This window comes from Canis aureus, chromosome 15 (assembly GCF_053574225.1).
Source record: "Canis aureus isolate CA01 chromosome 15, VMU_Caureus_v.1.0, whole genome shotgun sequence".
NCBI lineage: Eukaryota > Metazoa > Chordata > Mammalia > Carnivora > Canidae > Canis > Canis aureus.
This window is the reverse complement of record NC_135625.1, coordinates 9,544,694-9,570,841: the sequence shown is the minus strand read 5'-3', so window position 1 is coordinate 9,570,841 and position 26,148 is coordinate 9,544,694. Positions and strand designations below refer to the sequence as shown.

The 26,148-nt window shown below is 52.1% G+C and overlaps 2 protein-coding genes across 2 annotated transcripts in view; one reads left to right on the top strand and one right to left on the bottom strand.

The window, feature by feature from the left end:
• LOC144284121 (ubiquitin carboxyl-terminal hydrolase 17-like protein 17) overlaps positions 1-11,045 on the bottom strand; it is a 35,143-nt gene extending 24,098 nt beyond the window's left edge. Inside the window, exon 1 of the mRNA XM_077848471.1 lies at positions 9,522-11,045. Within this exon, the coding sequence (XP_077704597.1) occupies positions 9,522-11,045 (1,524 nt within the window). The remainder of the gene's footprint in view (positions 1-9,521) is intronic.
• A 3,062-nt stretch (positions 11,046-14,107) lies between these two features.
• On the top strand, positions 14,108-24,263 carry LOC144284120 (uncharacterized). The gene is made up of 5 exons (XM_077848470.1): positions 14,108-14,161; positions 21,646-21,839; positions 22,412-22,468; positions 23,368-23,561; positions 23,801-24,263. Exons 1-5 carry the CDS (start codon positions 14,108-14,110, stop codon positions 24,121-24,123), a joined length of 822 nt encoding a protein of 273 aa, XP_077704596.1. The 3' UTR covers positions 24,124-24,263.
• Positions 24,264-26,148: the final 1,885 nt, after the last annotated feature.

Here is a 26,148-nt window from a genome sequence, read left to right as displayed (position 1 = left end):
TCCACTTCCTCTCTGACCAATGGCAGTTGAGCAGCGTGGATTTGCACACTTTTTTCCCTTGGTGCCCATGATGTTGCCTTATGCCTGGTATTTGGGTGAACACTGGCTGTTTGACGTGTGAAGGTCATTGGCGGGCACTCCTGGAGCACATACCAACCTCAGAGAAGAACAGGCCGCTGTCCTTTGTGACACATCATCCCACACTGCCCATCCCCACTCAGGAGCTCCCACCATGACTCTCCAGCAGCAGGACTCCTATCTCCTCATGAGCAGAGAGGATGGAAGCGCTGGTCCAATGGAGGAAGCATCGCTGTGAGGCAGGACTTTGCGTGTCCCCCCCATGTCTCAAGGGCATCAACAGCATCCTGTCAGGCCTTTGTTTGGACGAGCCCTGCAGCCAGATTCCCTACTCCTAGGTCAACAGATCCCAACTCTTTCTTTCCCTGTTCCGGGGGAGGGGGTGGTTACTAAGGTCGTGGGCGTTTGTTGGTTTCTTTCCTGAATGTTCATTTTGCCTTGGTGTCGGGGCCAAACTCATGGAGTCCCGTGTGTTTTCTTTTCCCACAGTGTCCACACATGCCGATGCTCGTCTACACCAAGAGGAGGCCTTCTATCCCTGAGCCTGCCCTGCCGATGGAACCACGTACTCAGCCCCCTGACATAAGACTCCGGTCCCATTCCACCTCTCGTCTCAGAAGCCCTCAAGTTAGCCTCAGCCCACCTGGTGGACGTCCTAGTGCCCAGGAAGTGCCGATCGCTGACACCCCTCTGCCGGGTCGCCAACCCTGTGTCAGGGCTGACAGCCTGGTTGTGTAGCAGAGAACCAAGAGGCCCTGCAGAGTCTCCCTTGAGGGTCCCCAGGCTGGCTCCCAGGGCCATGGGCTGGGACACACCCAGGCACCACCCAAGTATCCTGAGGAGAACACCCGTCCCGCTGTCAGCAACGCATTGGCAGACAATTCCCAAATGCCCCTCCAGACTCCAGGCAAGAAATGTGCCCAGATGCCCCTAGACAGGTCCCAGAACCCCTGAAAGAAACCGTGATGGAGCCCCAGCCAGCACACCTCCGGGATCATAAAGGAAGTCCCTTTGGGGATTTCCGGGAGTCTGTGTCCTCCAGGAAGCAGACGTGCCCGTGGATGCACAGCCGGGCCCCGGCAGCCCAGGAAGACACCTGCCCTCCATCCAAGCAAGGTCCCCCAGCCCACACCTGCCACACCTCACCTGGAGATGCTGCAGCCGTGCACCGAGCCCCCACGGCCGCCCTCTGCGTGGGCCCCCACTCAGCCCCTGAGAATGGTCTTCACCAGATGGACAGAAGTTGCTGGAGCTCCCGGTTCCTCGCAGCTCCCTCATTCCTTCCTCCCGAGAAGCCAGGCCCTGCTCAGGGCCCCCCTGCCCCCCACATGTCGGACGGAGCCTGTGTCTGTGGCCCCTGGAGTGTCCTCCACGGTGACCTACAGGTGTCCTCATCCTCAGAAGACACTGAGAGCGAATGAGCCAGCTCCTAGCCTCGGACATTGTCCTCCACCCCACTGCACCCTGACGGGGTGACTGCAGACCTGAGGACGTGGCCCCTCCTGGACTCATGTGGGGAATCAACACTTGCTCAGCTGCTTTGCATGGGAATTTCCGGGTCCACAGCCTGCTTCCTCTCATGCTCCTGGGGCCGTGCACAGACACTGAACCCCAAAGGCACACAATGCCCTTTTTTTAGGGAAATCCGTGTGCTGTGGAGAAGGCTACTCTTCCCTCTGGAATGTCAATTTTCTCTTCAGCAAATAGATTCTCCAAGAAGTGGAGGGAATTTCGAATGAGCACTTGTCACTCCAATGGAAATAGAAACTCAGACTTTAAGCTCTCATTGGCATACACATGTCTGCATTTGGGTTTTCAGCTGCGAACAGCCCCTGTGGGCTCTGCAAATGGACACTGTGTTTTCTCCTGAGATGAGTTTTCTAGACTGTGGTGGTAGCTTTGTGGGCACTGTGATGGGCAATATTTCATCTGCGCATTTCGATTATTCTCAGCCATAATTTAGAATCGTGTGTAGTGTTTTATTTCCCTTAATAAAATGTTACCACTGATGAATAGCGTGCATGTGTTTCATTTGATTTGGTTTCTGGGTTTTTTTAATCTCAGCAATTCTGAAACTCTCTATAGTTAATTTAATTCCTCCAGCCTTAATTAACTGAGAGGAGACAACAGCGTGATAGTTTTGGGGGATCTGTAGACTTTGAGGGTCTCCTGCACACCCAGTCTCCTTGGTGAAGTACTGCATAGGGAACATTGACCCTGTGCACCCTGTGAGGGAGCCCTGTGTACTGTATGGGCCCTGGGTCACAGGTTGGTCTTTAATGGGATGAGTGGGTGGTTTCCCTCTATACATATTCTGGATCCATCTTTAATGTTGGATCATGATGCCTCCTTTCTGAGACCTGGGCAAGGAGATTTTTTACCCTCCTGATGATTTCCTAAGGAGGCAATGGTTGACAAGTCGTCCAAATAGCACGAGACCAAGGCCACATTCTCTATCTATCTATCTATCTATCTATCTATCTATCTATCATCTATCTATCTATCTATCTATCTCATTCTCTCTCTGTCTCTCTTTCTCAGGGTTATCTCTGATATGGGCCCATGGGAAAAAACAATACAACACCATGCCAAATGAAACCAAACCACACCAAGCACCTCCATACTTGTATTTAGAGAATTTCTTTTTTTTGGAAAAACAACTGACTGCTCTTTTCTCACTCCAAAGCATCTGTTTAAGGGTGTTCCCTCTGTCTGTGCAGATGCCTGTAGGTGGAGGTAGAAGAGCTCCTCTATGAGCACACTAGGGTTTAAAAAGTCAGAATGCAGTAGAAAAGCCACAGTGTGCGATCCTTCTCCCACCCCCAACCCCTAAGTAACTCCCATTCAGGCAATCATTATGTGACCCAGGTCAGAGTCTGGCCCCTTGAGCCTCAAGCCCATGTCTCATCCCATGGATGCCGCCCTATTGCTATCTCATGGCTTCTGAGGAAAATGCAGCTTCCTGGGCACTCATGGGATGTGTGCAGTAATAGAAATGTTCCCTACTTTCTGGAAGCCTCAGAAGATCCCAGAGGTCCAAGGGTGCGAAGGCCTATCATCATGAGGGGATGCTGGGATTGGAACTAGCAAAGTAGCCTAAGAATTCTTGGACGTGCAGGAATATAGGGCGCAAGGGTGAGGATGCAGGCAGGCTTGAGCATAGGGCTTTAATGCTGGGCTCTCCAGCAGAATTGGGACTTCATGTGCAATTGAGAGGATTCCTTCCATGTGCACAGGGAGTCCAGAGAGAAAGGCTAGCGGAAGAAGGTCTGAGCAGGCCTGTTCTCCCCCTCTAGTCACCTTACATGTCTTTTGCTTCCCTGCCATCAAAACACCAAACCAAACCAAAACAAACCCAACCAAACAGAGCCAAACCTATCTTCCCAAAGCAAAATCCACTCTCATCCAGATATGGAAGACGACAGAGTTATCTGAGCAAGCTGGTATAGGTTATGGATATTAGTAATAGATGGATTTAGCACAGTTGGAAGCACATTGGGTGAATCCTCCCTTCCTTCAGCCTTGGGGAAAAATGGGGCCACTTGAAGGTGGCAGGATTAGAAGCAGTGAGCAGCCAGCTTTGAGTGTGGAAATGATGCTGAGGACCTGGGGTCAGTGTGAGCATGTCTGACAGTGTCCTCATGCATCCCTCATCCCATTGCTTATCTTCTCTTTATATTGAAAGACCATTTGTCCAAACCAGCGTGGGTGGAGTGTTGGCAGCAATGTTTTTGGTCATATACAACCAGCACCGATTTGAAAACCCAGAGCACCTACACAAAGAAATGACAAACTACCGTGTAAGTCAATGACCTACAGCCTTGTATGGCGACAGACTTCTTTTCAGGAAATTATGGGCACAAAATATATATTGAGAAGTTAACCTATAAACCCGGCGTTTGATAATATTTGGAAATGCAAAGAGGCAATGAAATGCTTATATTTCAGGAGTTAAATGCATCCTGCCTGATTAGATCATGTTGATTGAATCACAGCCCCTTCACAATCCACCCCCACCTTTGACTGAAGAGAAGGTGCCTGGCAAGGACCCATCTCCCGCAGGGAATTGCTCCATATCCCAGCAACTCTAACCTGTCCAGAACACTTGACAGTCATCCGTCTGTGTAACAATCTCCTGACAAGGAAGAGGTGGGCACAGGATTTCAGATCACTTCCACTCCAATTTTGGTCCTTGGGTGACACCTCAGAAAGACATTCTCCACTGAATGAATGTGGGTTTTGAGGTTAACTAATGGGTGCTATGTAACAATTATATTTCTTAGGGGCAAGATTGACTAATGCATTGTTGAAAGGTAATTAATGCGTGATTATACAGATTCTTATGATTTGGGAGGCCATTCTCATGCTGTTTTAAACTTTGGTGACATATACATGCATTTAATGTTTCCATTATTTCCTTTAAGAATGAATTATAACATTCACGAATCACAGTTATTAGAAAAATAATGTGACAGTTTGAATTTTGTAGAGAAAATATCAGGGTTTTTAAAATTTTTATTTATTCATCAGACAGATTGAGATAGAGAGCTAAGCGGATAGATCTGTGCCAGTTGGAGAGTGAGATGGAGCCTCTCACTGAGCAGGGATCCAGACTGTGCACGGCAGACCCCAAAACCAAACCACATTGTTGGAAAAATCTTGAAAATGTCTCTGAGTTGGGAGGTGGATCGGACACGAGAGAGGAGGTCAGTGTAGCAAAGTGCAAAGGACTCAGTGCTTCCCACACCCTGAAATACTGAGTAACACCGGGCTCCCTGGATCTAATCGACTTGGATGTGGGGACATAGATGCCAAGACATGAACACGTTTCATTGTTTGTTTCTGTTTAAGATTTATTTGTTTATTTGTTTGAGACAGGGAGAGACCACAGAGTAGCGGGAGAGAGGGGGCCCGACAAAGAGAGGGAGAGAGATTCTCAAGGAGACTCCCCAGTGGCCGTGCTGCTGGATTCGGGGCTCCCTCCCACATTCCTGAGACCCACATGTCTGGCGTTATTTTTCATTTCCAGGTAAGAAGCATGAGACAGCAAGGCCCTCAACCAGACATTATCTAGGACACTCCAAGGGCAAAAGCAGCCACATTGGAAGGAATTGGCAGCATCGGATTCCCTCCTGACGGCGGGGCTCTTCCTTATCCACCACCGTCTCCCGTCTGTGCACCCAGAGTGTCTTCACTCCATGCTCTTCCTCCGTGAGGGATTTCTTAAAATTCCATTCTCTCCCCGAGTTCCCTCCCTTGCTTATGGAGTCTTCAGGTTCCATGTGTCCTTCAATTCTTTGCTTCTGTGTGATCGCTGACATGTGAGCCCCAACATGCTAGAGCCACCACGTGGAACTGATTTACTGAGATGTCTCCAAATGGAAAAATCCCTAATGCAACAAAATGTATTGATTCCATATATATTCCAAATCGTGTATCACACACAGTATCACTAAAAATTTTAAAGACAGCTATGGTTTTCTTTTTAATATTCCCCTGGCTATTCAGGGTCTTTTCTATTTCCACACAAATCTTAAGATCATTTGTTCCAAATCTCTAAAGAAAGTCCTCAGTGTTTTGATAGGGATTGCATTAAATGTGTGAATCGCCCTGGGTACCCTTGACATTTTCATAATATTACTTCTTCCAATCCTTGAGCTTGGAATATTTTTCCATCTCTTTGTGTCTCCCTCCATTTCCTTAAAAGTGTTCTGTAGTTTTTAGGGTATAGATCCTTTACCTCTTTGGGTAGGTTGATTCCTAGGTATCTTATGTTGAATAGCAGGGGTGAGAGTGGCCATCCCTGCCTTGTTCCTGATCTTAGGGGAAAGGCTCCCAGTGTTTCCCCATTGAGAATGATGTTTGCTGAGCTGTTTCCGTAGATAGCTTTTAAGATGCTGAGGAATGTTCCTCTATCCCTACACTCTGAAGACAGGATTAGCTCGGTCCACTGCCAGAAGAGTGAATGCAATGGCTTCTTCTAAGGAAACTAAAACACTGTATTGAAACCTTCTCATCTGACCCTCTGGTAACAGGAGGCTAATGTATTTTATGTCCCCTTATCACCACAGGGGTGGGGTTCTTTTCCCATTAAAATGAGCACTTTTAATAATATCACCGTGGAATGGATTGTTCTCATCTCCATGCCTTTACTGTGCTTGATTTCTATGAAGTGGAGAGGCAGAGCTAAGATGTGGTCCATCTGTGGTGTCTTCTATTGGAGCAGCTGGTAATGGGATGATGCACACCTCACAGGAGGAGACAATCTCCCTAGAAGCTGTTTCCTGTCTCCTGCCTGAGCTCAAACCTGCCACGAGACACATGCCCTAGGATATCTCCTGTGAAAAGTCCTGACTTTGTTTTCTCCTGCTGGACAACAGAAAAGCTCAGGAAGGGGAGTCAGGTAATCCTTCTGCTTACATTCACCCACCATGGCCAGGAACCTACCCTCCTTGTCAAGCTCACAGATCATTAATTGGATGTGGCCTCCCAGATTAAACCTCCATATACTGCCATGGAATCTAGCCTTGGGGCTGTCCCCAAAACCCAGTTTCAGCCCAGATTTCTATTGTGAAAACAATTCCAGCCTGAAATCTTGCCGCAGGTTGATGGAGCCAGGACTCAACACATTGTAGCCTGGAAACAGGTATGAGGTCCACCTAGAACTCCATCCAGGATTGGCAATTCCAGTTTCCCAGGTAAGAACTCATGAATCTGGGGATCTCTGGGTGGCTCAGCGGTTTGGCGCCTGCCTTTGGCCCAGGGCATGATCCTGGAAACCCGGGATCGAGTCCCACGTCAGGCTCCGGGCACGGAGCCTGCTTCTCCCTCCTCCAGTGTCTCTGCCCCCCTCTCTGTCTATCATAAATAAATGAATGAATGAATGAATGAATAAATAAATCTTTAAAAAAAAAAGAACTCGTGAATCTGTTCTGTGGGTCGCTCTGCAGATTCTTTGGTCTGTCCTCATGACTAATAGATCTTGATATAGAGAGACACCCCTCGATTGACTAATGGATACCTGGACAGGATGAGCATTGACGTCCAGACACCTAACCAGAGAATCCATCTGCTGACTGCCCAGCCTCCACCGTCCCCACAGTGTGCTATCCAACCATCTCCCGTCATCCCTCCTAGGGGTCTCAGCTAGCCTTGGACAGAGATGGTGTACTTCTGGTTCAATCTACTCCCTCCCCCTTAATTTATCATACAAGCATCTTCCTGGTCAGAGCTCTCATAATTGAAGAGACCCTGAAGAATAATGTCCCTATGTCCCATTGCATTTCTTCTTAAATGGCTGCTGGCGCTTCCCCTATATTGAGCCAGTGAGTAGGAGTGAGAAATTCCCATGGGGGGAGGATATGAATTTGAGCTGCAGGTGACCTAGAGGTGGCTGTGGAATTCCACTCAGGGGAAGCAGGCAAAGAAGCCTCTGTGAGGAGCCAGCCTGGAAATAAAACAACTGTTTCAAGGTTCTGAAATACTGGGGAGAAAAAGCCTGCACACCAAATCATATGTGGGAATTTTTTATTAAGAATAAAAAACCACACAACTTCGTAATAACATTTTAGAGCAAAAACAAACAAAGCAGATGCAATATTCTGAATAACAATTTCAGAGAAATAATATCAACAAGTACAGAAAATGTCTTCTAGGAGAAAACATGGTGTAATTTGCAGAACTCTGGATGGGATCTTTTTCTAAATCAGAAATTCAGACATTTATAAAACAATTTCAGATTAACTTGTTAATTTCTGTTTACAACCAAGTTACAAATTGCCAGGATGATTTCCCTACATTTGTTAGAAAATGGATTTCACTAAGACAAACTTGACATTCCGGATTGGGAAGCACGCTTTGACAGTCCTATAGATTTACCTAACGAAAAACTGTAGCATCTGTGTAGTGGGGGGAGTGTATGTGTAGGCGCACAAAAGCAGGACACCCAGCACGTTGTGGACTTGACCGTTTCCATCCAGTTCAGCGGAGGAATTGCTGGTTCACCACAACAGTCCAGGTGGAGACATATCCTCATTCCCACAGACACCTCCTCAGGGTCCTCTGCTGTGGAGGACAAGTCCCCGAGTCCATGAGCTGTCTCATTCCCTATGACAGTCTTCAGAGGACGGGGTACCTGCAGGTCCTCTTACGGAACTCTTGGCAAGACATGCACACAGGTTCCCTCACTTTTTATGACACAGTAAACTGTAATGGTCAAAAGAAACACAATTTCCAGACATGAAAGAAACCCTGACACTTTATATCTCTAATCTGTTTTTGTTACATGAAAATCTAAAAAAAAGCGTGATTTCTTGTGCACAGATCCTATTGTCCCTTACTCTCCAGTAAGGGTGCATGTCCAAGTTTGGATACAGAGTGAAAATAACATTATGATGTGATGTTACAACTGCACATCGACGGTCACACTCAGAGGCGTTTGCTGGTCATGCAATAATTTCCATTCTACAAAGAACTTGTCAAACTCCTCTGTAAGAAATGAAATGATAACACAGAACACCTATAACCTGACCTCAAAAAGCTTTTGCTAGATTCATGAACTTGGCACTGTTTTCCAGAGGTATCAACCCAGGTCCAAATTTGAATTTGAACTGGTCTGAAATCCAGAGTCCACTGCTTCTGGGTCAGGAGGTGCCACAGAGCAGATGGTAGCAAAATAGTCATAAAAAGTTATGTTCAGTGGGAGGCTGGGCATTTCCCTTTGGAATAAGAGTCCTTGTTAGTTTGCTTCTCTTCAGTCTTAATGTGGGAGAGAGTGAAGGGAACATAATAAAATCACTGTGGTTCAATCAGGTCTGGATGCAGTTATTGCCCCAAAAGTAAGTACTTAATTTCCTTCCTACAATTTCCAAGCATTGACCAAGACACATCGCTAGCAAGACCCAATACATACTTATGTGTTCAGACAAAATTCTTTCAATATAAATAGAAGAAAAGCATTGGGAAGTGGGGAGCATGATGAGAGGGTCAAACATACTGACTTCAACCCCAGGTCCTCAGCATCATATCCACTCTCAACCCTGACTGCTCACTGCCTCTCACCTGCAAGTGGCCCCCACTCTCCACAAGGCTGAAGGAGAGGCAGGTTCCTGGATTGACCCCATATGAAATCCACACTATCCCAATATAAGATCATGACAAAGACCCAGGTTTAAATATCAGTGTCTCCTAGTTTCAGTTGAAGGCCATATCCCATGAACACACCAGATAGATGGTTCTTCCATACATACAGAACACACACTTCACACAACACAAAATATTTCCAGTATGGGTCTGTGTTCGGGTTTGGAGTGTGTGAGTGACGCTGTGTGTGTGGGTGTGTGTGCCCATGTGCACCAAAGTTAGGAGACACATCCCTGGACTGCTTCCCCAGAACTCTGTCCCTTCTTGCTCGTCCTCTTGGTAGGTCGGGCTCTCCCTGGCACACGCGGGACTTTGGCCACGTCCCCGACCACCTGAGGTGGGAGCATCCCAGCCGCAGTGGTGAGCAGGTCGACGGTCGGCTGAGGATGATTCTTCGGCATCTCAGGTCTGTATTTGGAGTGGTGAAGGATGACTGCGTTCGCAGGAAGAGCAATTTCTCTTCTCCTGACATTAAGTTCAGGCTTAGGGCGGTTGCATTCTTGGAGGCATCTCCACTGGTCTAATGTCATTTGTTGCCTTGAGGTCTCTTCCCCACGCTCCTCCAACTCAGGAAGGTTCACGGAGGGATCCGTTGCCGGCTCTCCTGAGGCCTCACCCACCACCATGGGGTCTGCCTCGGGAGATGCGAGTCCTCCCTCTTTGACTGACTCCCTCCCAAGGTCTCTCTCCAGATCAGTCTTCTGCATATAAAAGAGGACATAGGCAGGTTGGCGCAGCGCGCAAGTCACATCACAGGCGCTGACCTTAGCATCATCCATTTTATACCACTGGCCATTTCCTGCCTTTACGAAACAGAAGTAATGTCCGCTGTGGCAACTCCTCCCAGCGTGCACCAGCACGGCATAGAGCACATAAACCAAGGGTCCTGCCCTCTGCTCAGACAGGCAGTGTTGCATGTCAAGGCGCTCAGGATATTGCACCTCCTTAGTCATTTTGTTGCCTGTCAAGTCTGAGAATCGTCTCAAGACCAGGATGAGGACCTTCGGGGAAGTGTGCAAAGTCAACACCTTGGACGCAGGCACCTTCTCCAGACACTTACTACAATGGTAGGCATTTTCAGCTTCCAGCAGTTCGGGCTTCACCAACTGCTCCAAAGCTTGGCTGACGCTGTGAGCATCCCCGATGTCCAGGCTGATGTCCAGGTAAGGTTCCAGAGTGCTCGAAATGCCTTGGCAGTGGAGACACTGGATTTGAGACCTCCAGTACCCCCCAAAGAGTTGCTGGATGAGGGTGCTGTCCTGAGGACACTCAGGGTCTGAGAGCTTGTCCTCAGGCAAGCATGCTTGCTGCATTGCATCCAGAATGAACATGAGATACTCATGGGCATCTTCCTGCTTGTGTCTGTGGAAGGCGGCGAGCAGGAGTGGCAGGGGCCGGAGCACACGTCCAGGATGGCAGAGAACCCGCGTCAGGTGAGCCTGCAGGGTACACAGCATGCAGGATGTCTGCTTCCTACAGGTGGTCCCGTGCTGCTGGGACAGCATGTAGCTGGCGAGGGGCTCTGTGTAGGTCAGACACTGTAGGGTCGCATTCACATAGCAAGTGTTGCCCATGTTCTGAAGCCCGGCTCCCACCTGGGAAAGGCTCTTCCAACTCAGAGGCGTCTTGGTGGGAGGCAGCCCTGCTGATGCGGGAGCCAACGGGTCAGTCGGGGAGGAGAGAGTCTTTGATGCAGGAGATGTCCTCTCGGGCACAGAGGGTCCTCCGTGGACTTCAGCACCGCCTCTCCTTGACCAGTATGACTGGGGTTTGGGAGAGGCGCTGAACTGAGGCTCCTCTGAGGGGTGGAGGTGGGCAGCCTCCATGTCTGCAGAAACAGTGTCCACAAGATACATTCAACCAGGAGCTTCAGGTCGCAAAGGGATGCTCCTCTCACTGAGCCGTTTTCAAATGGCAGATAGTGAACCTCACCTCCACCTTTATGGCTTTTGGGCCCTGGGATAAGGCACAAAGTCCTCTAATCCACTCTAATTGCTTGATTGGATTATGGGATTTGGGTGTGGTCCCTCCCTGACGGAGACCATTCAGGTCAGCCCAGCTCCTATTCTTGCCTCCCACAACAGGCAACTTTCAGATTATTCTCAACCACATCAACTGTCCCTGCACCTTTCTCAACAGAATTTGTTCAGAGTTTCTATGTTCAGAGGAAACCTTTTTGAATGTCCTTTCCTTTGAGTAACCCCAAGGGAGCCAAGGAGTGTTAGACGTTAGTGCTCTAGGACAGGGAAGATCACTCTCCCAAAGGAGCTCAGGTATCACATAGGAAATCGTTCTCCTCACCAGCAGAATGTTTGTAGCTGAAACCAATTATTTGGGAATATGGCATCCATTGCTTGGCTTCTCCACTTCTATCTCTCTGGACTATGATTCCAATCTACAAAGATTGTGAATGTTTTGATGAATACCAGTTTCTGCCTTGGTGTGGCCCGGGTCCACCACAACAGGAATTCTCTCACTGGTTTAATGTTTTTGGGAAACATTCCTTTGAAACTCCCTTTCCTACAAGAGTCTATATCCTAAATCCAGTGTTTATATGCCTCATTTTACCTGTACAAGACCGCGGGACCTTGAACACAAGGCACCAAGCACCAGATGCCCCATAAAACACTGGGGCACAACCCTCATTCCCATGGCCTTGGGCTCCAGGAGGCTGAAGGAGAATGTGGAGCCGGGGAGTCAGCGGGACCAGCGGCACCAGGCTGGGCTGTTGAACCAGGCTGAGAGGGAGAAGGCAGGGAGACGAAGGTGAGGAATGGGGCTTGTGACCCAAACGCCAGGGCTGATACGACTGACCCCGAGTCCGTGTGCATGCACAGTGTGCAGGGCGGCTGCGGGCAGAGCCAGGCAGGGCGAGGCAGCCAGAGGAGCTCCCAGGCTAAGAGGGGCCACATTTGGGTGATGGAGCTGTCCCTGCTGATTTGGTGTGGGGTTTGTGGCTGGAGCAGTGTCCCTGCACCAGTGAATGTATGGAGCTTGGCACATGCCAAGGCAGACCCTTTCAGACTCTGTATGTAAGAAACTGCCTGGACGACCTGTTCAGCTCCCTGTAGTTAGGACGAGGGGCAGAGGTGGGCGTAGATTGGCTGAGGACGGAAAGGACCAGGTTGGCCCAAGCCCCAAGCAGGTGTCCGGCTGGAAGCCAGGGAAGGGAGTTCCTACTCCTTTCCCTGCTTTGATTTCTCGTGCAGGCAAGAAGCCGAACAGAGGAAGGCCCTGCTAAACAGGTTCCCCAGGAGACCCCAGGAGGGGCAGAAGCGCACCTGGAAGGAAGACACGGAATCTGGTGACTATGTGAGGGTGAGTGTGCGCTGCTTCCCGGGCTGTGCCCTTGGGGACTCCCTGGGCTCCATGGGCCTCCTGGTGGAAGCGGGGCTCCACTTCCTCTCTGACCAGTGGCAGTTGAGTAGGGTGGATTTTCACCCAGTTTTCCCTTGGTACCCATGATGTTGCCTCCCACCTTCTATGTGTGTGAACACTGGCTGTTTGACGTGTGAAGGTCATTGGCGGGCACTCCTGGAGCACATACCAACCTCAGAGAAGAACAGGTCGCTGTCCTTTGTGACACATCATCCCACACTGCCCATCCCCACTCAGGAGCTCCCACCATGACTCTCCAGCAGCAGGACTCCTATCTCCTCATGAGCAGAGAGGATGGAAGCGCTGGTCCAATGGAGGAAGCATCGCTGTGAGGCAGGACTTTGCGTGTCCCCCCCATGTCTCAAGGGCATCAACAGCATCCTGTCAGGCCTTTGTTTGGACGAGCCCTGCAGCCAGATTCCCTACTCCTAGGTCAACAGATCCCAACTCTTTCTTTCCCTGTTCCGGGGGAGGGGGTGGTTACTAAGGTCGTGGGCGTTTGTTGGTTTCTTTCCTGAATGTTCATTTTGCCTTGGTGCCGGGGCCAAACTCATGGAGTCCTGTGTGTTCTCTTTTCCCACAGTGTCCACACATGCCGATGCCCATCTACACCACCAGGAGGCCTTCTATCCCTGAGCCTGCCCTGCTGATGGAACCACGTACTCAGCCCCCTGACATAAGACTCCCGTCCCATTCCACCTCTCATCTCAGAAGCCCTAAAGTTAGCCTCAGCCCACAAGGTGGACCTCGAGGTGCCCAGCAAGTGCCGATCACTGACACCCCTCTGCCGGCTCGCCAACCCTGTGTCAGGGCTGACAGCCTGGTTGTGCAGCAGAGAGCCAAGAGGCCCTGCAGAGTCTCCCTTGAGGGTCCCCAGGCTGGCTCCAAGGCCATGGGCTGGGACACACCCAGGCACCACCCAAGTATCCTGAGGAGAAAACCCGTCCCGCTGTCAGCAACGCATTGGCAGACAATTCCCAAATGCCCCTCCAGACTCCAGGCAAGAAATGTGCCCAGATGCCCCTAGACAGGTCCTAGAACTCCCGAAAAAAACCGGGATGGAGGCCCTCCCAGCACACCTGCAGGATCATTGAGGAAGCCCCTCTAGGGATATTGGGGAGTCTGTGTCCTCCAGGAAGCAGACGTGCCCATGGATGCACAGCCCGGCCCCTGCAGACCAGGAAGACACCTGCCCTCCATCCAAGCAAGGGCCCCCAGCCCACACCTGCCACACCTCACCTGGGAACGCTGCAGCCGTGCACCGAGCCCCCACGGCCGCCCTCTGCGCCGGCCCCCACTCAGCCCCTGAGAATGGTCTTCACCTGATTGAACAGAAGCTGCTGGAGCTCCCGGTTCCTCGCAGCTCCCTCATTCCTTCCTCCCGAGAAGCCAGGCCCTGCTCAGGGCCCTCCTGCCCCCACCTGTCGGACGGAGCCTGTGTCTGTGGCCCCTGGAGTGTCCTCCACGGTGACCTACAGGTGTCCTCATCCTCAGAAGACACTGAGAGCGAATGAGCCAGCTCCTGGCCTCGGACATTATCCTCCACCCCAAGCACCCTGAGGGGGTGACTGCGGACCTGAGGACGTGGCCCCTCCTGGACTGATATGGGGAATCAGCACTTGCTCAGCTCCTTTGCATGGGAATCCTGGGTCCACAGCCTGCTGCCTCTCATGCTCCTTGATAGGTTCAGGGGATACGTAGACATTGAGGGTCTCCTGCACACCCAGTGTTCTGCGTGAAGTACTAGCCAGGCAATGTGGATCCCTGAGCATCCAGTATGGGTGCCATGTGCTCCACATGGGGCCGCGGTCGCACATGGTCTGTAATGGGATGAGTTGACAGTTTCATTCTTTATATATCCTGAAACCCACTTCAATGTTGGGTAATGATGCTTCCTTTCAGAGGCCTGAGCATGGAGATTTATCTCTCTCCAGATGATTTCCTAAGAAGGCAAAGTTTGACTAGTGGGCATGTAATGGTCCAAATAGCACAGGACCCAGGACTGGGTAGTTCCCTCTGACTGTCTGTCTTTCTCTCTCTGTCCCTCGTTCTCAGGCATATCTCTGAAGTGGGCCAATGGAAACAATACAACACCATGTGATACCAAACCAAATGAAACTCAGCAAAACCAAACCAACCCAAACGAAACCAAACCAAAGCACATCCATAGTTGTGTCGTGAGGATTTCTTTTTTAGGAAAAACATTGACTGCTCTTTCCTCACTCCAGAGCTCCTGTTCAAGGGTGTTCTCTCTCTCTGTGCATATGGAGGGTAGAGGAGCTCCTCGATGTGCACACTAGGCTTTTAAAAGTCAGAGGGCAGTAGAGAAGCCACGGTGTGGGATCCTTCTCCCACCCTCAAGCCCTAAGTAACTCCCATTCATGCAATCATTATGTGACCCGGGTCAGATTCTGGTCCCTGGAGCCTCAGGCCCCTGTCTCATTCCATGAAAGCTGCCCTATTGCTGCCTCATGGCTTCAGAGGAAAATGCAGCTTCCTGGGCACTCAAGGGATGCATGCCACAACAGAAATATTCCCTACTTTCTGGAAGCCTATGAGGATCCCAGGGGTCCAAGGGTAGGAAGGCCTATCCTCACAGGGGATGTCGGGATTGGAGCTAGTGAAGTAGCCTAAGGATCCTTGGACCTGCAGGTGTATAGGGCACAGGGGTGAGGATGCAGGCAGGCTTGAGCAAAGGGCCTTCAGGCTGGGCTCTCCAGCAGAACTGGCACTTCATGTGCTTGAAGGGGATTTGGTCCATGTGCCCAGGGAGACCAGGGAGAAAGGCTAGCGGAAGAAGGTCTGAGCAGGCCTGTGCTCTCCCCTCTAGTCACCTCACGTGTCTTTTCTTCCCTGCCATCAAAACACCAAACCAAAGCAAACCAGACCAAATCTATCTTCCCAATGGAAAATCCACTCTCATCCAGATATGGAGGAAGACAGAGTTATCTGGACAAGGTGGCATAGGTTATGGATATACCATGAGCCTGAGACACTAAATCTCAAATTGTCAAGAAGCAAAACTTATATATGGAGAACAATAAAATTCATTCCAGTGACAAGAACCAAACATAAAGAATGTATCTATAAAATATGAGTGTAAAAAATTGAAGTTACCAAATGTCTTAAAATCAAAGAGTTGAGAAAACACGAAACCAGTGGAAAAGGGGAAAAAGACAAAAAAGCATCACGGAATTTTAAACTGCAGATATAGGAATCATTAGATGAACAGTCACATTCTCTATACTGTGTTGTCCCACACCTGGAATACGCAGCCCTTTGATGTCCATACACATGGTGTTCATGGCATCTTGGGAGCTGATCTCCCGGGGGAGGGGCCTGCTGCACTGATGCTCAGGGTCTGTTCCTGGTCCGGCTTACACGTCCCCTTGCCTCGGGGCTGGGCTCACTGTGAGCTCTTTCTGGTTTTCCTGCGTGGCTTTGTTCCCTGAAAGCCCCCTGTGCCTCTTTAGGAGACCAACACGAAATGGCTGGAATCTGATCTCCAGCCTGAGAGCAGAAAGATCAGGGTCCCGCTCTTCAGTAAGCACTCAGGGCCAAGCAGGAGTCACTGGGGTGTGCCAGATGCTGCAGATGCCTGTGGTGGGCGCCCAGACCAGTCTGCCAGGAGAAGAGAGAGGGTTGCCCTGTTACTGTTCCTTCCAGGGTCTCTGCACTGAGACCTGTCCCCCGGGGGTGCACCTACACTCTCTGCCTATCCCAGGGGAAGGGGCAGGGTCCCCACTTCCCTGTCCTTTGCAGGATTCCCATGTGGAGAGTGGTCAGCCGATTAGGCAAAGTGGTTCCAGTTTTAGGGCCAACTGAGCTGTGAGGCACCTTGCACTCTTGTTGGCCATGACCAGTGTCCACACCCCAAGGCTTGGGAACCCCACCCCCGTGGGCACCCCCATTCTTTCTGGGACTCTGAGAATTCTGAGACACTGTGTCCAGAGTAGTGTCTGCCCATTTCACCACCTGAGCTCATTTCAGGCAAGGTTGTGTCTCACCGGATCAGATTGCTAAGGCAGATTGAAATGTGGGCTCTGTGGCCCTTCCCTTTCCCGATTCTGGGGTGCGTAAACTGCCCGCCCTGCCATTCACCTTCTGATATATCACTTTGGATTCACGTCTCGCATCTCCCACCTTGCAGAGGGTGGTCGCTTTTCTACTGAAGAGTTCCAGCAATTCTTTTATTAAACGTCAGGTGGGATTCCTACCTTTTCACAACGATCGGATAGCATCTACCTACCATCAAGGATCCAGCTGAGCGGAGGTCTCCAGTTTTCGACAATCTTGCCCCTTCACTATCTTATTTCTTTGCAATTGTAATTTTGCCAGTGTTTTACACAGTTGAGCTCACTGAATTTTTAAATATATTTATTCTTGCGATAACAATAATCAATTATCTCAGGTTCCTCGGGGAGTTGGTACATACACAAAGCCTAATATATTCAGTAAGTAATTATGAAAATACAAGTATTGTGATGAATCAATTTTGAGTTTATGATGTGCAGAGGAACAGGGTTAGAGGATGACAATACCTTAGTTCAAATCCAACAGTAGATACGGATGCATTTATCGGAAGCCGGAACGCCCACTGTCCTCCTAATTTCTGTTAAATGCACCGAATCCTATTTGGGAATTTTCAAATCGGATATAGAATACGCTTCTTGCTCAACTGTTGTTTAACTGATGTAGCAGGATCTGATGACTCTACCTTTGCTTATTTAATAGAGGATGCTCAGGCATAGCTGGTGGTTTCCCTATCCTGAGGAATCCACACACATGTAGAGAAAGTATCCTCTTCTCTTTTATAACGTAAAATAAATATGTGTCACTTGCTTCAAAAAGTTAAAATACATTGACACCAGACCTAATGAGGTATGAATACATGTGGAAAACCATTTGACTTTCTAATACAGCATTTATAATCATTCCTTTATGTAAGAATGTGTGTATTCTTTGAGTATCTGTGTGTGTTGGGGGTTTGTTTCAGGAAAGAGGGTCTACCTGGAGGAAGAGCAGACCTTGCCCATCCCACACCCCTGTCCTCCAAAGCCCCAACTACCCTGAAAATTCTAGTGATGAGTGACCTGTCACTCTTCCTGAAATTTTCTCTCTCCGACAACAATCATGTCTAAGTCGAGTTGTGACTCTGAGCCTGGGCTGTGGATCTCCTCCTAAATAGTTCCCTCTGTGCCCTGAAATCCTGTGTCAGTCATTCTGGCCGGAGCCGCTTTGGAAAACCAACCATCCTCTAAAGCCCTGGATCCAGGAATTCTAGATGAATGAAGACTGACAAGTATTTTTGGAATTAAAGGGTTTAAATTCACAAAGTGGAGTTAGATTTTGAATGACTACATCCAATGAAGTGTCTTTTATTGTTGATTTGATCTGAACTGACAGGAATCTTAAGTGAAATGGCAATAGGGCAGGACACATGAATGATGAAGGAAAAAGCCACAGAAAAATCCACATATGCAAGTCAATGTGTATAAATTTCTGTATCCAAACCTCTGCTGGATTAACATCTGCATTCAGACACACACACACACACACACACGCTCACACACCCACACTATGAAAACCCACAGAATCATCCATTCAGCTCCCTGCACGCTGTGGCCAGCACCTCCCGGATGACCTTCTCCCACCTGTGCTATCCACACCTGAGCAAGTCCACCCACCTATTCCCATTGCATAGGGGAGGTCACAGGAAGGAGCCTTGCACCGTGAGCTCAGACCAGCAGAGGGCGACGCTGGCCAGCCCAAGTTGTTCCTAGGCTTCCAAAGGACCCCACTTTGTGCAGCTGCTCAGGCTGGCAGGTGTGCAGCTCCACACTTTGGGCTGCAGCGTGTGCATTTGCTAGAGCTGCAGAGGCACGATGAGTATTGACAGAAGGTCTGGGGACGTGGTTCCCACCTTGCAACTCTAATGTTGCCACAGCTGGACACTGCCTGCTGAGGAAAGGAGAAAAATCTTTCCTGTGCTGTGCTTCCAATGCTCCGCAGTCCTTGCTCATCCCCTGTGCAGCCTCTGCACCTGGGGAAACCATGGCTTTCATTGGAAGCCTGGAGGCCCTACTGGGAGGTCAATATTGGTTTGGAAAAGAGTATATCAGGTTGTGACCCTGTAAGTGCCAGGAAGTTTCTGATAATATTGCCCTGCGAGTAATGGGTCCTCCTGCTTCACCGCCGGCCAGGACCTTCCAAGCAGGGAAGGAGGGCTGAGGAATAGCTCTCAAGAGCAATGTTACTCCCTATCCATTTCTCCATCGACTGTGTGTCCATCTATCGCTGACGAGCCTCCCTGTCATCCATCTCTCCTCCATCATCTCTCCATCATACACCTAGAAATTTCTCATTCCTCACAATGCACATATTGACTTTCACATAATAGGAGATGAGATGACTTTCCTGCCGCTCTGCACCTGATTTCACAGAAACTACTAAGGCAGGACTGTCTTGGCCCAGTACATGGTAGTTTTTAAACGTAACTGTCTCATGTTTTCAAATGACTTAGCCTGTGAATAAATCCATTGAAAATGACATTGGCACAGGCATGTTGACTCCTCTCTTTCCTAGAAAGTCCTGCCTGCAAGGCTGCTGCTTCCTGGTGAATAGCTCCATGTCCAAGAGAAGAGAAAAAGGAAACACAGGAGCCCCCGTTTGGACAAACACCACAATGTCCTCCATTAACCTGGTCATGAACATGTCTGCACGTGGCCTGGCCCAGAGCCTGATCCTTTGTCCTCCTGAGCGCTTGCCCCATGGCCCATAGCCTTCCCCATCGCTGTGACACAGTCAGCACACGAGCTGCACTGGAGCTTCAGTTCTGTGAAAGCAAGCGTTCCAGAAGACATAGGACAACCACCCCCTTCTGGACTCTTCTAAATAGCACATGAGATAGTGAACATGCGTGTCAGCATAGATATCATTAAATTCGGAATAATTTGTGTGGAGTCAGTCTTCTTGGATGTGTAACTCATGAATCGAAAGTTGAGGAATAGATCGGTTTTCTGAAATAGCTGCAGTTTTGAACACCTGACCCAGGGTCACAGGGCACAGAGGGTCCCATTCGGGAGCAAATCCACAACCCGAGACTCAGAATCACAACAGGAGACCAGACGACACCTTCTGCAGGGTTTGCCTTGGATTCAGGAGCCTAGGATCCTGGGAAGCTGTTGCCCATCCCTGCCCAAGGGGACTGTCACCTTCTGGGCCTCCAGAATGAGGGTACCGGTGCCCACGTGTGTGCACAGAGGACCTCGTGGACCTGGACGCATGTACACACCAAGGAAGAACGTGTGGGTGGAGGTATGTCCTGCAGGTGACACCCGCCTCCAAGGTCATAGACATGAGGCCACAGTGGCCTGGGGACATCTGGGGGAAGCACCCGCTAGGATACTCCCTGTCCCACAGTCAAGACGCCGACCATCCCCATGGGCACAACGGCTTGTTGGTGTCAAACCGGGGAAGACTGGACAGTCATGTCTGAACCCAGGCGTGTGTCCAGGCTGGGGTCCTGGGTGCACACAGTCCTTCCCTGGGGCCTGTGGACAGGGCTGCGGTCGTGTCCCTGTGTGCACAGGCCATCGCCTGCAGGGAGGGGGGAAGCATTGGCAGCACGAGCACTGCCCCTGCAGCTTCCTCCAGGAGTGGGTCAGGAAGGGGGTCCCAGGGAGTGAGGTCACTTCCGTGTCACAGAGCCCAACAGAACTTGGAACCCCCGTAACCAGGCACCTGCATCCAGTGCAGCCCCAGCTCAGGCTCACTTGGCTGGAGACATCTGCTACTGGAGGATGTTCTCTTGCTGCCGGCCCACCTCTCGGGGCTCTGGCTCCCAGGAACCCCGGGGGAGCCGCTTGTTCCAATGCTGTAGGCATTGGCTCCAGGATAGATACCAAGGCGTCAGGGCGGTGATCCGGAGGCGCCGTCAGGTAACACAGCGCAGGCCAGCGCAGGCCAGGCCAGGCCCTGTGCCACCATCCTGGGAGCCTCATCCCCTCCTCCTCAGTTTCAGGGTACCAGGAATGTGTGGGCAGGTCCCATGCAGGCTGGGGGACGCTGCAGGGCGGCACATTCCCCGGGGATCCCTTCAGGGTCACCCTGATGTCACAGTGGGCAGGGGGGAAACAGGGTTCCTGAGGTCCTCTACCCCCCCCGGAGTCACCCCGAGGCCCTGCAGCCACATCCCTTTCCTCTCTCCAGGGGCGGTGGGTGCCGCCTGCACTGTGGGGTGTCTCGGTGGAGGCAGCTGGGGGTGCGGCCCAGGCGAGGGGGCCAGACCAGGCGCTGAGGCCTCCTGCCTGACTGCCGGGCACTGTCTCCACAGAGCACCACCCGGGACGTGGGGCGCGAGCGGGAGGAAGGGGTCGTCTGCCCCACCGCCTCCAGGAGCAGGGAGGTGCCCTGCGCAGCTAACAGAGGCCAGCGCGGGCTCAGGGTGAGTGCAGGGGCTGGGACCCCCGACACCCGGGCCCTGATGCGGCAGGAAGGGCACCGGGTCCCAGAAGCCAGCCTGCTACCCCCTGGGCCCCCCGACACTCCTGCTCCCACATGAGTCTGGATCCCCTCCTCCCCACACCTGCCCCCATGGCCCTGCCCCTGCCTGGGCCAGATGCAGAGTCCCTGCACACAGATGTGTGGGAACATCAGAATAGAGCCCTCAGGGGAGGCCTGGTCCCCCGGGGGTTAGCGCCTGCCTTCCGCCAGGCCTGATCTCCGAGGCCCGGGATCGAGCCCCGCCTGGGCTCCCTGCACGGGCTGCTTCTCCCTCCGTCTGTGTGGCTGCCTCTCTTGGTCTCTCTCTCTGTGTCTCTTGAGGTCCTCGTATTGATCCAAATATTTTGAACATTTATCCTCTGAGATTGTTTCTTTATTGCATAGTTGGTCCTGTTTGTGTAAGAGACAGGCAGGGAGCTTGAGCGGGAGAGGGAGCCCCAGCTCCTCAAGCCCACAGGGCCCCAGCGCAGGGCCTGCCGGGGCGGGATCCCAGGTCTCCTGGCGGCTCCCTGCAGGCTGCACGTCCCCTCTGTCCCACCTCAGGGTGCTGGGGCCGCGGCCGGGAAGGGGCACCAGATTGTCCCGAAGAAGCTCAGCCGGACGGAGCTGCTGGGGCACGAAGACCGACAACTGCTGCTCGCCTTGCAGCGCAGGGACGTCATCTCCATTTGCAGCTTCTTAGACGACTATCGTGGATTCGCCACCACGGAGGAGGTGCTGGACCTGCTGTTCACCGAGTGAGCACCTGCCCCTCCGCAGTCCAGGGCTGGGCCACCTGCTGCTGGGGAGGCTGGGGATGGTGTGAGCTTCCCGGCCTCGGGCTGCTCCCCCGCCTGGAGCAGGGTCCCCCAGGGCCTAGCGGGGTCCTGGAGGGCAGCCCCGGGGCCTGGCCTGTGGCGGGTCAGCCAGAGGGTCTGTGCCTGTGCTCAGCAGCTGTCTTCCTCCCCCATCATGAGGCCTGGGCCTCCTCCACCCCGTCACCAGGGTCCTGAGCGGCCTGTTTCCCATTTGAAAGGGAGGTTTGAGAGTCTATCGGGGGTCTGTGTCCTCGGGCAACCAGACCGGGGGACCCCGGGGCACCCCGGGCCCACTCGGTTATGGGCCATGGGCCTCGCCGAGCCCTTTCATGCTCAAGCCTTCAGGAGGCCCCAGCAGGTGCGGGCGCTTCTCCGGGAGCTGCCCGTGGCCCCACGCACAGAGCTGACGGCCCCCGGGGCTCCGGCCTAGTCAGGGGTCAGAGGGTGACAGCCCCCATTATGAGAGGTCACGTCCACAGGACGATTCATGGGATGCCCCCGCCCTCCTCTAGATATGGGTACATCGTAGCTGCATGTGGTGACGACGACACGGTCCAGCGTTGGAAACTGTGAGTGACTCCGGCTCCTGCAGGAGGGCCTTCCCTCTCCAGGAGGGCAGCGAAGGGGCTGTGGGGCGGGGGGGCGGCTGCACCCTCACCTCACACATCTGCAATTCCTGTGACAGAGTAAAGGTCTAAGGCCCCTTCTGGAAAAGAGGGCAGGAGAGCCAGGATGGGGTGCGGTCTTGGTGGGAGACACTGGGATCCCTAAGGAGAACTTCTCCATGCCCCCCAACCCTCTCTCTGCCCCACACCTGGGGCCCAGAGCAGAGGGGGTGGGGAGCATCGCACTCCCCAATCTGGTGGCACCTGGACCAGGGGGCACAGCAGGTGCTCAGGAGGGCTGGTGAGGCCTCCAGACCAGGCGGCCCCCACCCTGTGGGAGATGAGAGATTAGAGTCAGTGGAAGGACACCCCCGGGGGCCCCTCTGGAGGGAGGCAGGCCAGAGCCACAGGAGGGAAGGTGGCGGTCCTGGGCGGCTCCTGGCAAGGCCTGGCAGGACACAGAGCCCGAGCCCTCCTGCCTTGGAGCTTCCCAGAGCGACAGTGTGTGCAGTGAGGGCAATGACAGGCCAGACGCCCCCAGTCCCCGGACGCCTGCCGGTGGACTCAAGGGGCAGGTGGGCAGGGACCAGGCTGAGGAGGGAGTCCCGCTTCCCCAGGAGAGACGGTGATGGTCACCCCGCTGGGCGTGGGCTCCCCAGAACAGAGGCTGCATATCAGCCCCTCCTCAGGGAGCAGGCCTGTGGCAGGCAGGACCGCCAGGTGGCAGGGGCACAAGGAGCAGGACTGGCCTCTGACACCCCGCACGGGAGGCCGGGTCCCCGGGTCCTGCACGGCTTCCCCGGGACACCTGCATGTGACAGAGCCCTGTCTTCTGACACCTGTGCCCGCCTGTCCCTCCACAGGGCCATCTCCTGCATGCTGGAAATATGGCTGGATTATTATGGGGACGACTTTTGTCAGCTCCCCGAATTTCCCTCCCTTATGAAAATTCTGCAATTCGTAAGACAGCACATGCCAGGTTCAGACGTGGAACTCCGTGCCCGGCGTAACCTCCAGCAATTCAGACGCCTCCATACAGTGGAGCCAGAGGCTGGGGGTGAGGAGGCCTGGGGGTGACTGAGCTGGGGACAGGGTGGGCCCCGCCGATCCAGCCTCCATGCAGCTGGGCTGGGAGCAGGGGGTGGGCTCACACTTCACCCCACGGGCTGCAGCCTGGGGACACCTCCCAGGGCTCATGCCCTCACGCACGTGGAGCAGTGGGAAGAGTGGTCTTGACTTGGGAGGCACGTGGAACGTCCGTCCTAATGGGGATACTTTGCCTTCCTGGAGCTACAGCTTCAGCCCAAGGAAAACACCCTGAAGCAGCTCAGGAGCAAGTCCCAGCTCTGACCGTGGGGACTGCTGCCCCTTCGGGGCCTGCGGGGATCCAGGCCATCCCGGCCGCTGGGGCTGAGGGCTCGGCCCGCGCTGAAGCGCCCGCTGGGGAGGTGAAGCCCCTGCAGATAGTGGTCACTGCTCTAGTTCACTGCTCAGCCCTGGAGGAGCCCCCAGCACCCGCGGCCACCCCAGAGGAGGAGCAAGCCCCGGCACCTGCAATCGGGGTCCCCAGAGTGCCAGAGCCGCCACCTGCATCTGGAACAACTGGCTTCGACCCCTGAGCTCGCCCCAGCTCCCAACGCAGGGCTCGTGGTGGCTGCAGCCCAACGGAGGCTTGCCCTCCCCTGGCATTTCACTGTTTCTATATTTTCCATTTTTCTTTAACCTTTAACCTGTATAATGACTTATGAGTTTTATTGTAATAAAGGATAAGTTAACTTCACACAAAATTGACTCTGATGGTTTTAAATGCTACATTGTACTTAGGTCAATCACAGTGTGGCAGGCTCGGAGCCCAGGGCACCGGGGGACACAGCCCAGGATCCGGTGCTCCCCTGGGAAAGGCAGAGGACGGGAGGACACAGGACTTCAGGTCACTCCTGCTGCCGGGCCGCGGCAAAATTTTGAGGGTACTCAGGCCCCTGCTAATTTGTTTTCCAGTATTTTTGGATTGCAAGAGCAGTTGCAGGGCACCCAAATGACATTAGAAATTTTATGCGGGCTCTAGTGAGGCAAGGAGGGTTGTGTGACTCTCCCAGGTCTACAGGGAATGGTGCTGATCTCTGGACGGAACGTGTACATTTTTCTAGGATCTGCCAACCTGGGGACATTATCCACTTGGCTTCCCTGCCCTCATGGAGGGTATATGCCTCAGGAGAGGAATGTGGAACATGCTGAGAGGGTTTCCGCATGAAAGGAAACCAAGCAGTGGAGTGGGAGAACTGTAGCCTCGTTGTGTAAAAGTCTTCTGGGGAACAATCAGAAATGGTCTCCAAATATCAGACCCTCCTCTTGAATAGAAAATGTAGTCAGTGTTTTATAACAACCACCCATGAACAATCCATAATAAGAGACATAATAGTAAAAGTAATAATCAAGAGCAATGTAATGATTGGAGGACGATCACAGTGACTTTAACGCTATTAAAGCAATTAATACTGCCAAGTCTCCTACAACAAACCTAAGAAGTTGGGAGATTCCGGTACATATTTCTCAAATTCCTTGTCAAATCACAAGATATCAGGACCTTCTTCCTGGGGTATCTCAGGCTCTGAGCCCCATGTTCTGATCAAGAAAATTATTTCATAAGGCCAAAACAGGTAGCCTGTGGCATAGAAAGTCAAACCAACTAGGTCCAGGTAATGGGGGATCTTGGGAACTTGTGTGCACATACCAGTGGGGGAACTTTAAAGAATGGAGGTGGAAGGGGGTCTGTCTGGGTCTGACCAGCCACATGATACCCATCAGATTTCAAGTATTTGGCCAGCCCAGGGTGCATGCAGAGAAGGCAGGAGCCAGACTCACAGCCAGGGTCCATGAACCATGCTATGACTCCCACTAAACCCCAGCATTTTCTTAGCCTTAGCATCCCATTGCCCTTCTTCCACCTCTTCCATCCAACCACTGGAGGTCCAGGTAACCATATTTGCATATAGAGGCTCTGGGCTGTTGGAGTGTGAGCCTCTGTCAACCAGACCAGCAGGGGTGACAAAGGCAAGCATCTGAGTTTCATATTGCCTTTGGGTGAACCCAGGAAGTGCTGAAGTTGCTGGAGTAGGTGGGCAGTCACCACCCGGTGCCTTCAAAAGGCAAGTTCCCCTTTTTTGGAACAACGAGAGGACTTTAAACATATCCAGGGACTCAGGCTGGCTGAGATTGTCCAATGGTGGTTCCCTGACGCTGAGCTGAAGTACAAAATTCTAAGGATATTTGGGCAGGTGTCAGCTGAAACCTCTCCAGGAAGACAAGAGCTGCTCCTTGGTTCCCAAGTAGACTCGAAAACATTTGACGACTCTGGCCATCCAAGAACAAAATCCCTATGTCTTCCCGCTCATCACAGGAGGTATCTGGACCTACAGGAGCTCTCATAAAGTTTTATTAGAGATTCAGTTAGGTCATGGGAAGCCTGGTTGGATTTCAAGTTTTGACACTATCAGTTCTCAGGGTCTGAGCTGAAGCAGATAATTCTGAGGATGCTTCAGTTCAGGATAACTTTCTCCATCATCTTCACAGAGGCGAGTGATCCCTGGGCCCCCAAGTGTTCTTTAAAAACTTTGTGGAGGTTCTGGTGGACCAAGGATGCCCGG

Excerpts from the sequence above, each read along its gene's own strand:
- LOC144284120 (XM_077848470.1), top strand. The coding sequence starts at position 14,108 with ATGAGCCAGCTCCTGGCCTCGGACATTATCCTCCACCCCAAGCACCCT. Across the intron at positions 14,162-21,645 it reads ACCCCAAGCACCCTGAGGGG|GGTGCTGGGGCCGCGGCCGG; the intron begins GTGACTGCGGAC and ends GTCCCACCTCAG. Across the intron at positions 23,562-23,800 it reads AGTGGAGCCAGAGGCTGGGG|CTTCAGCCCAAGGAAAACAC; the intron begins GTGAGGAGGCCT and ends CTGGAGCTACAG.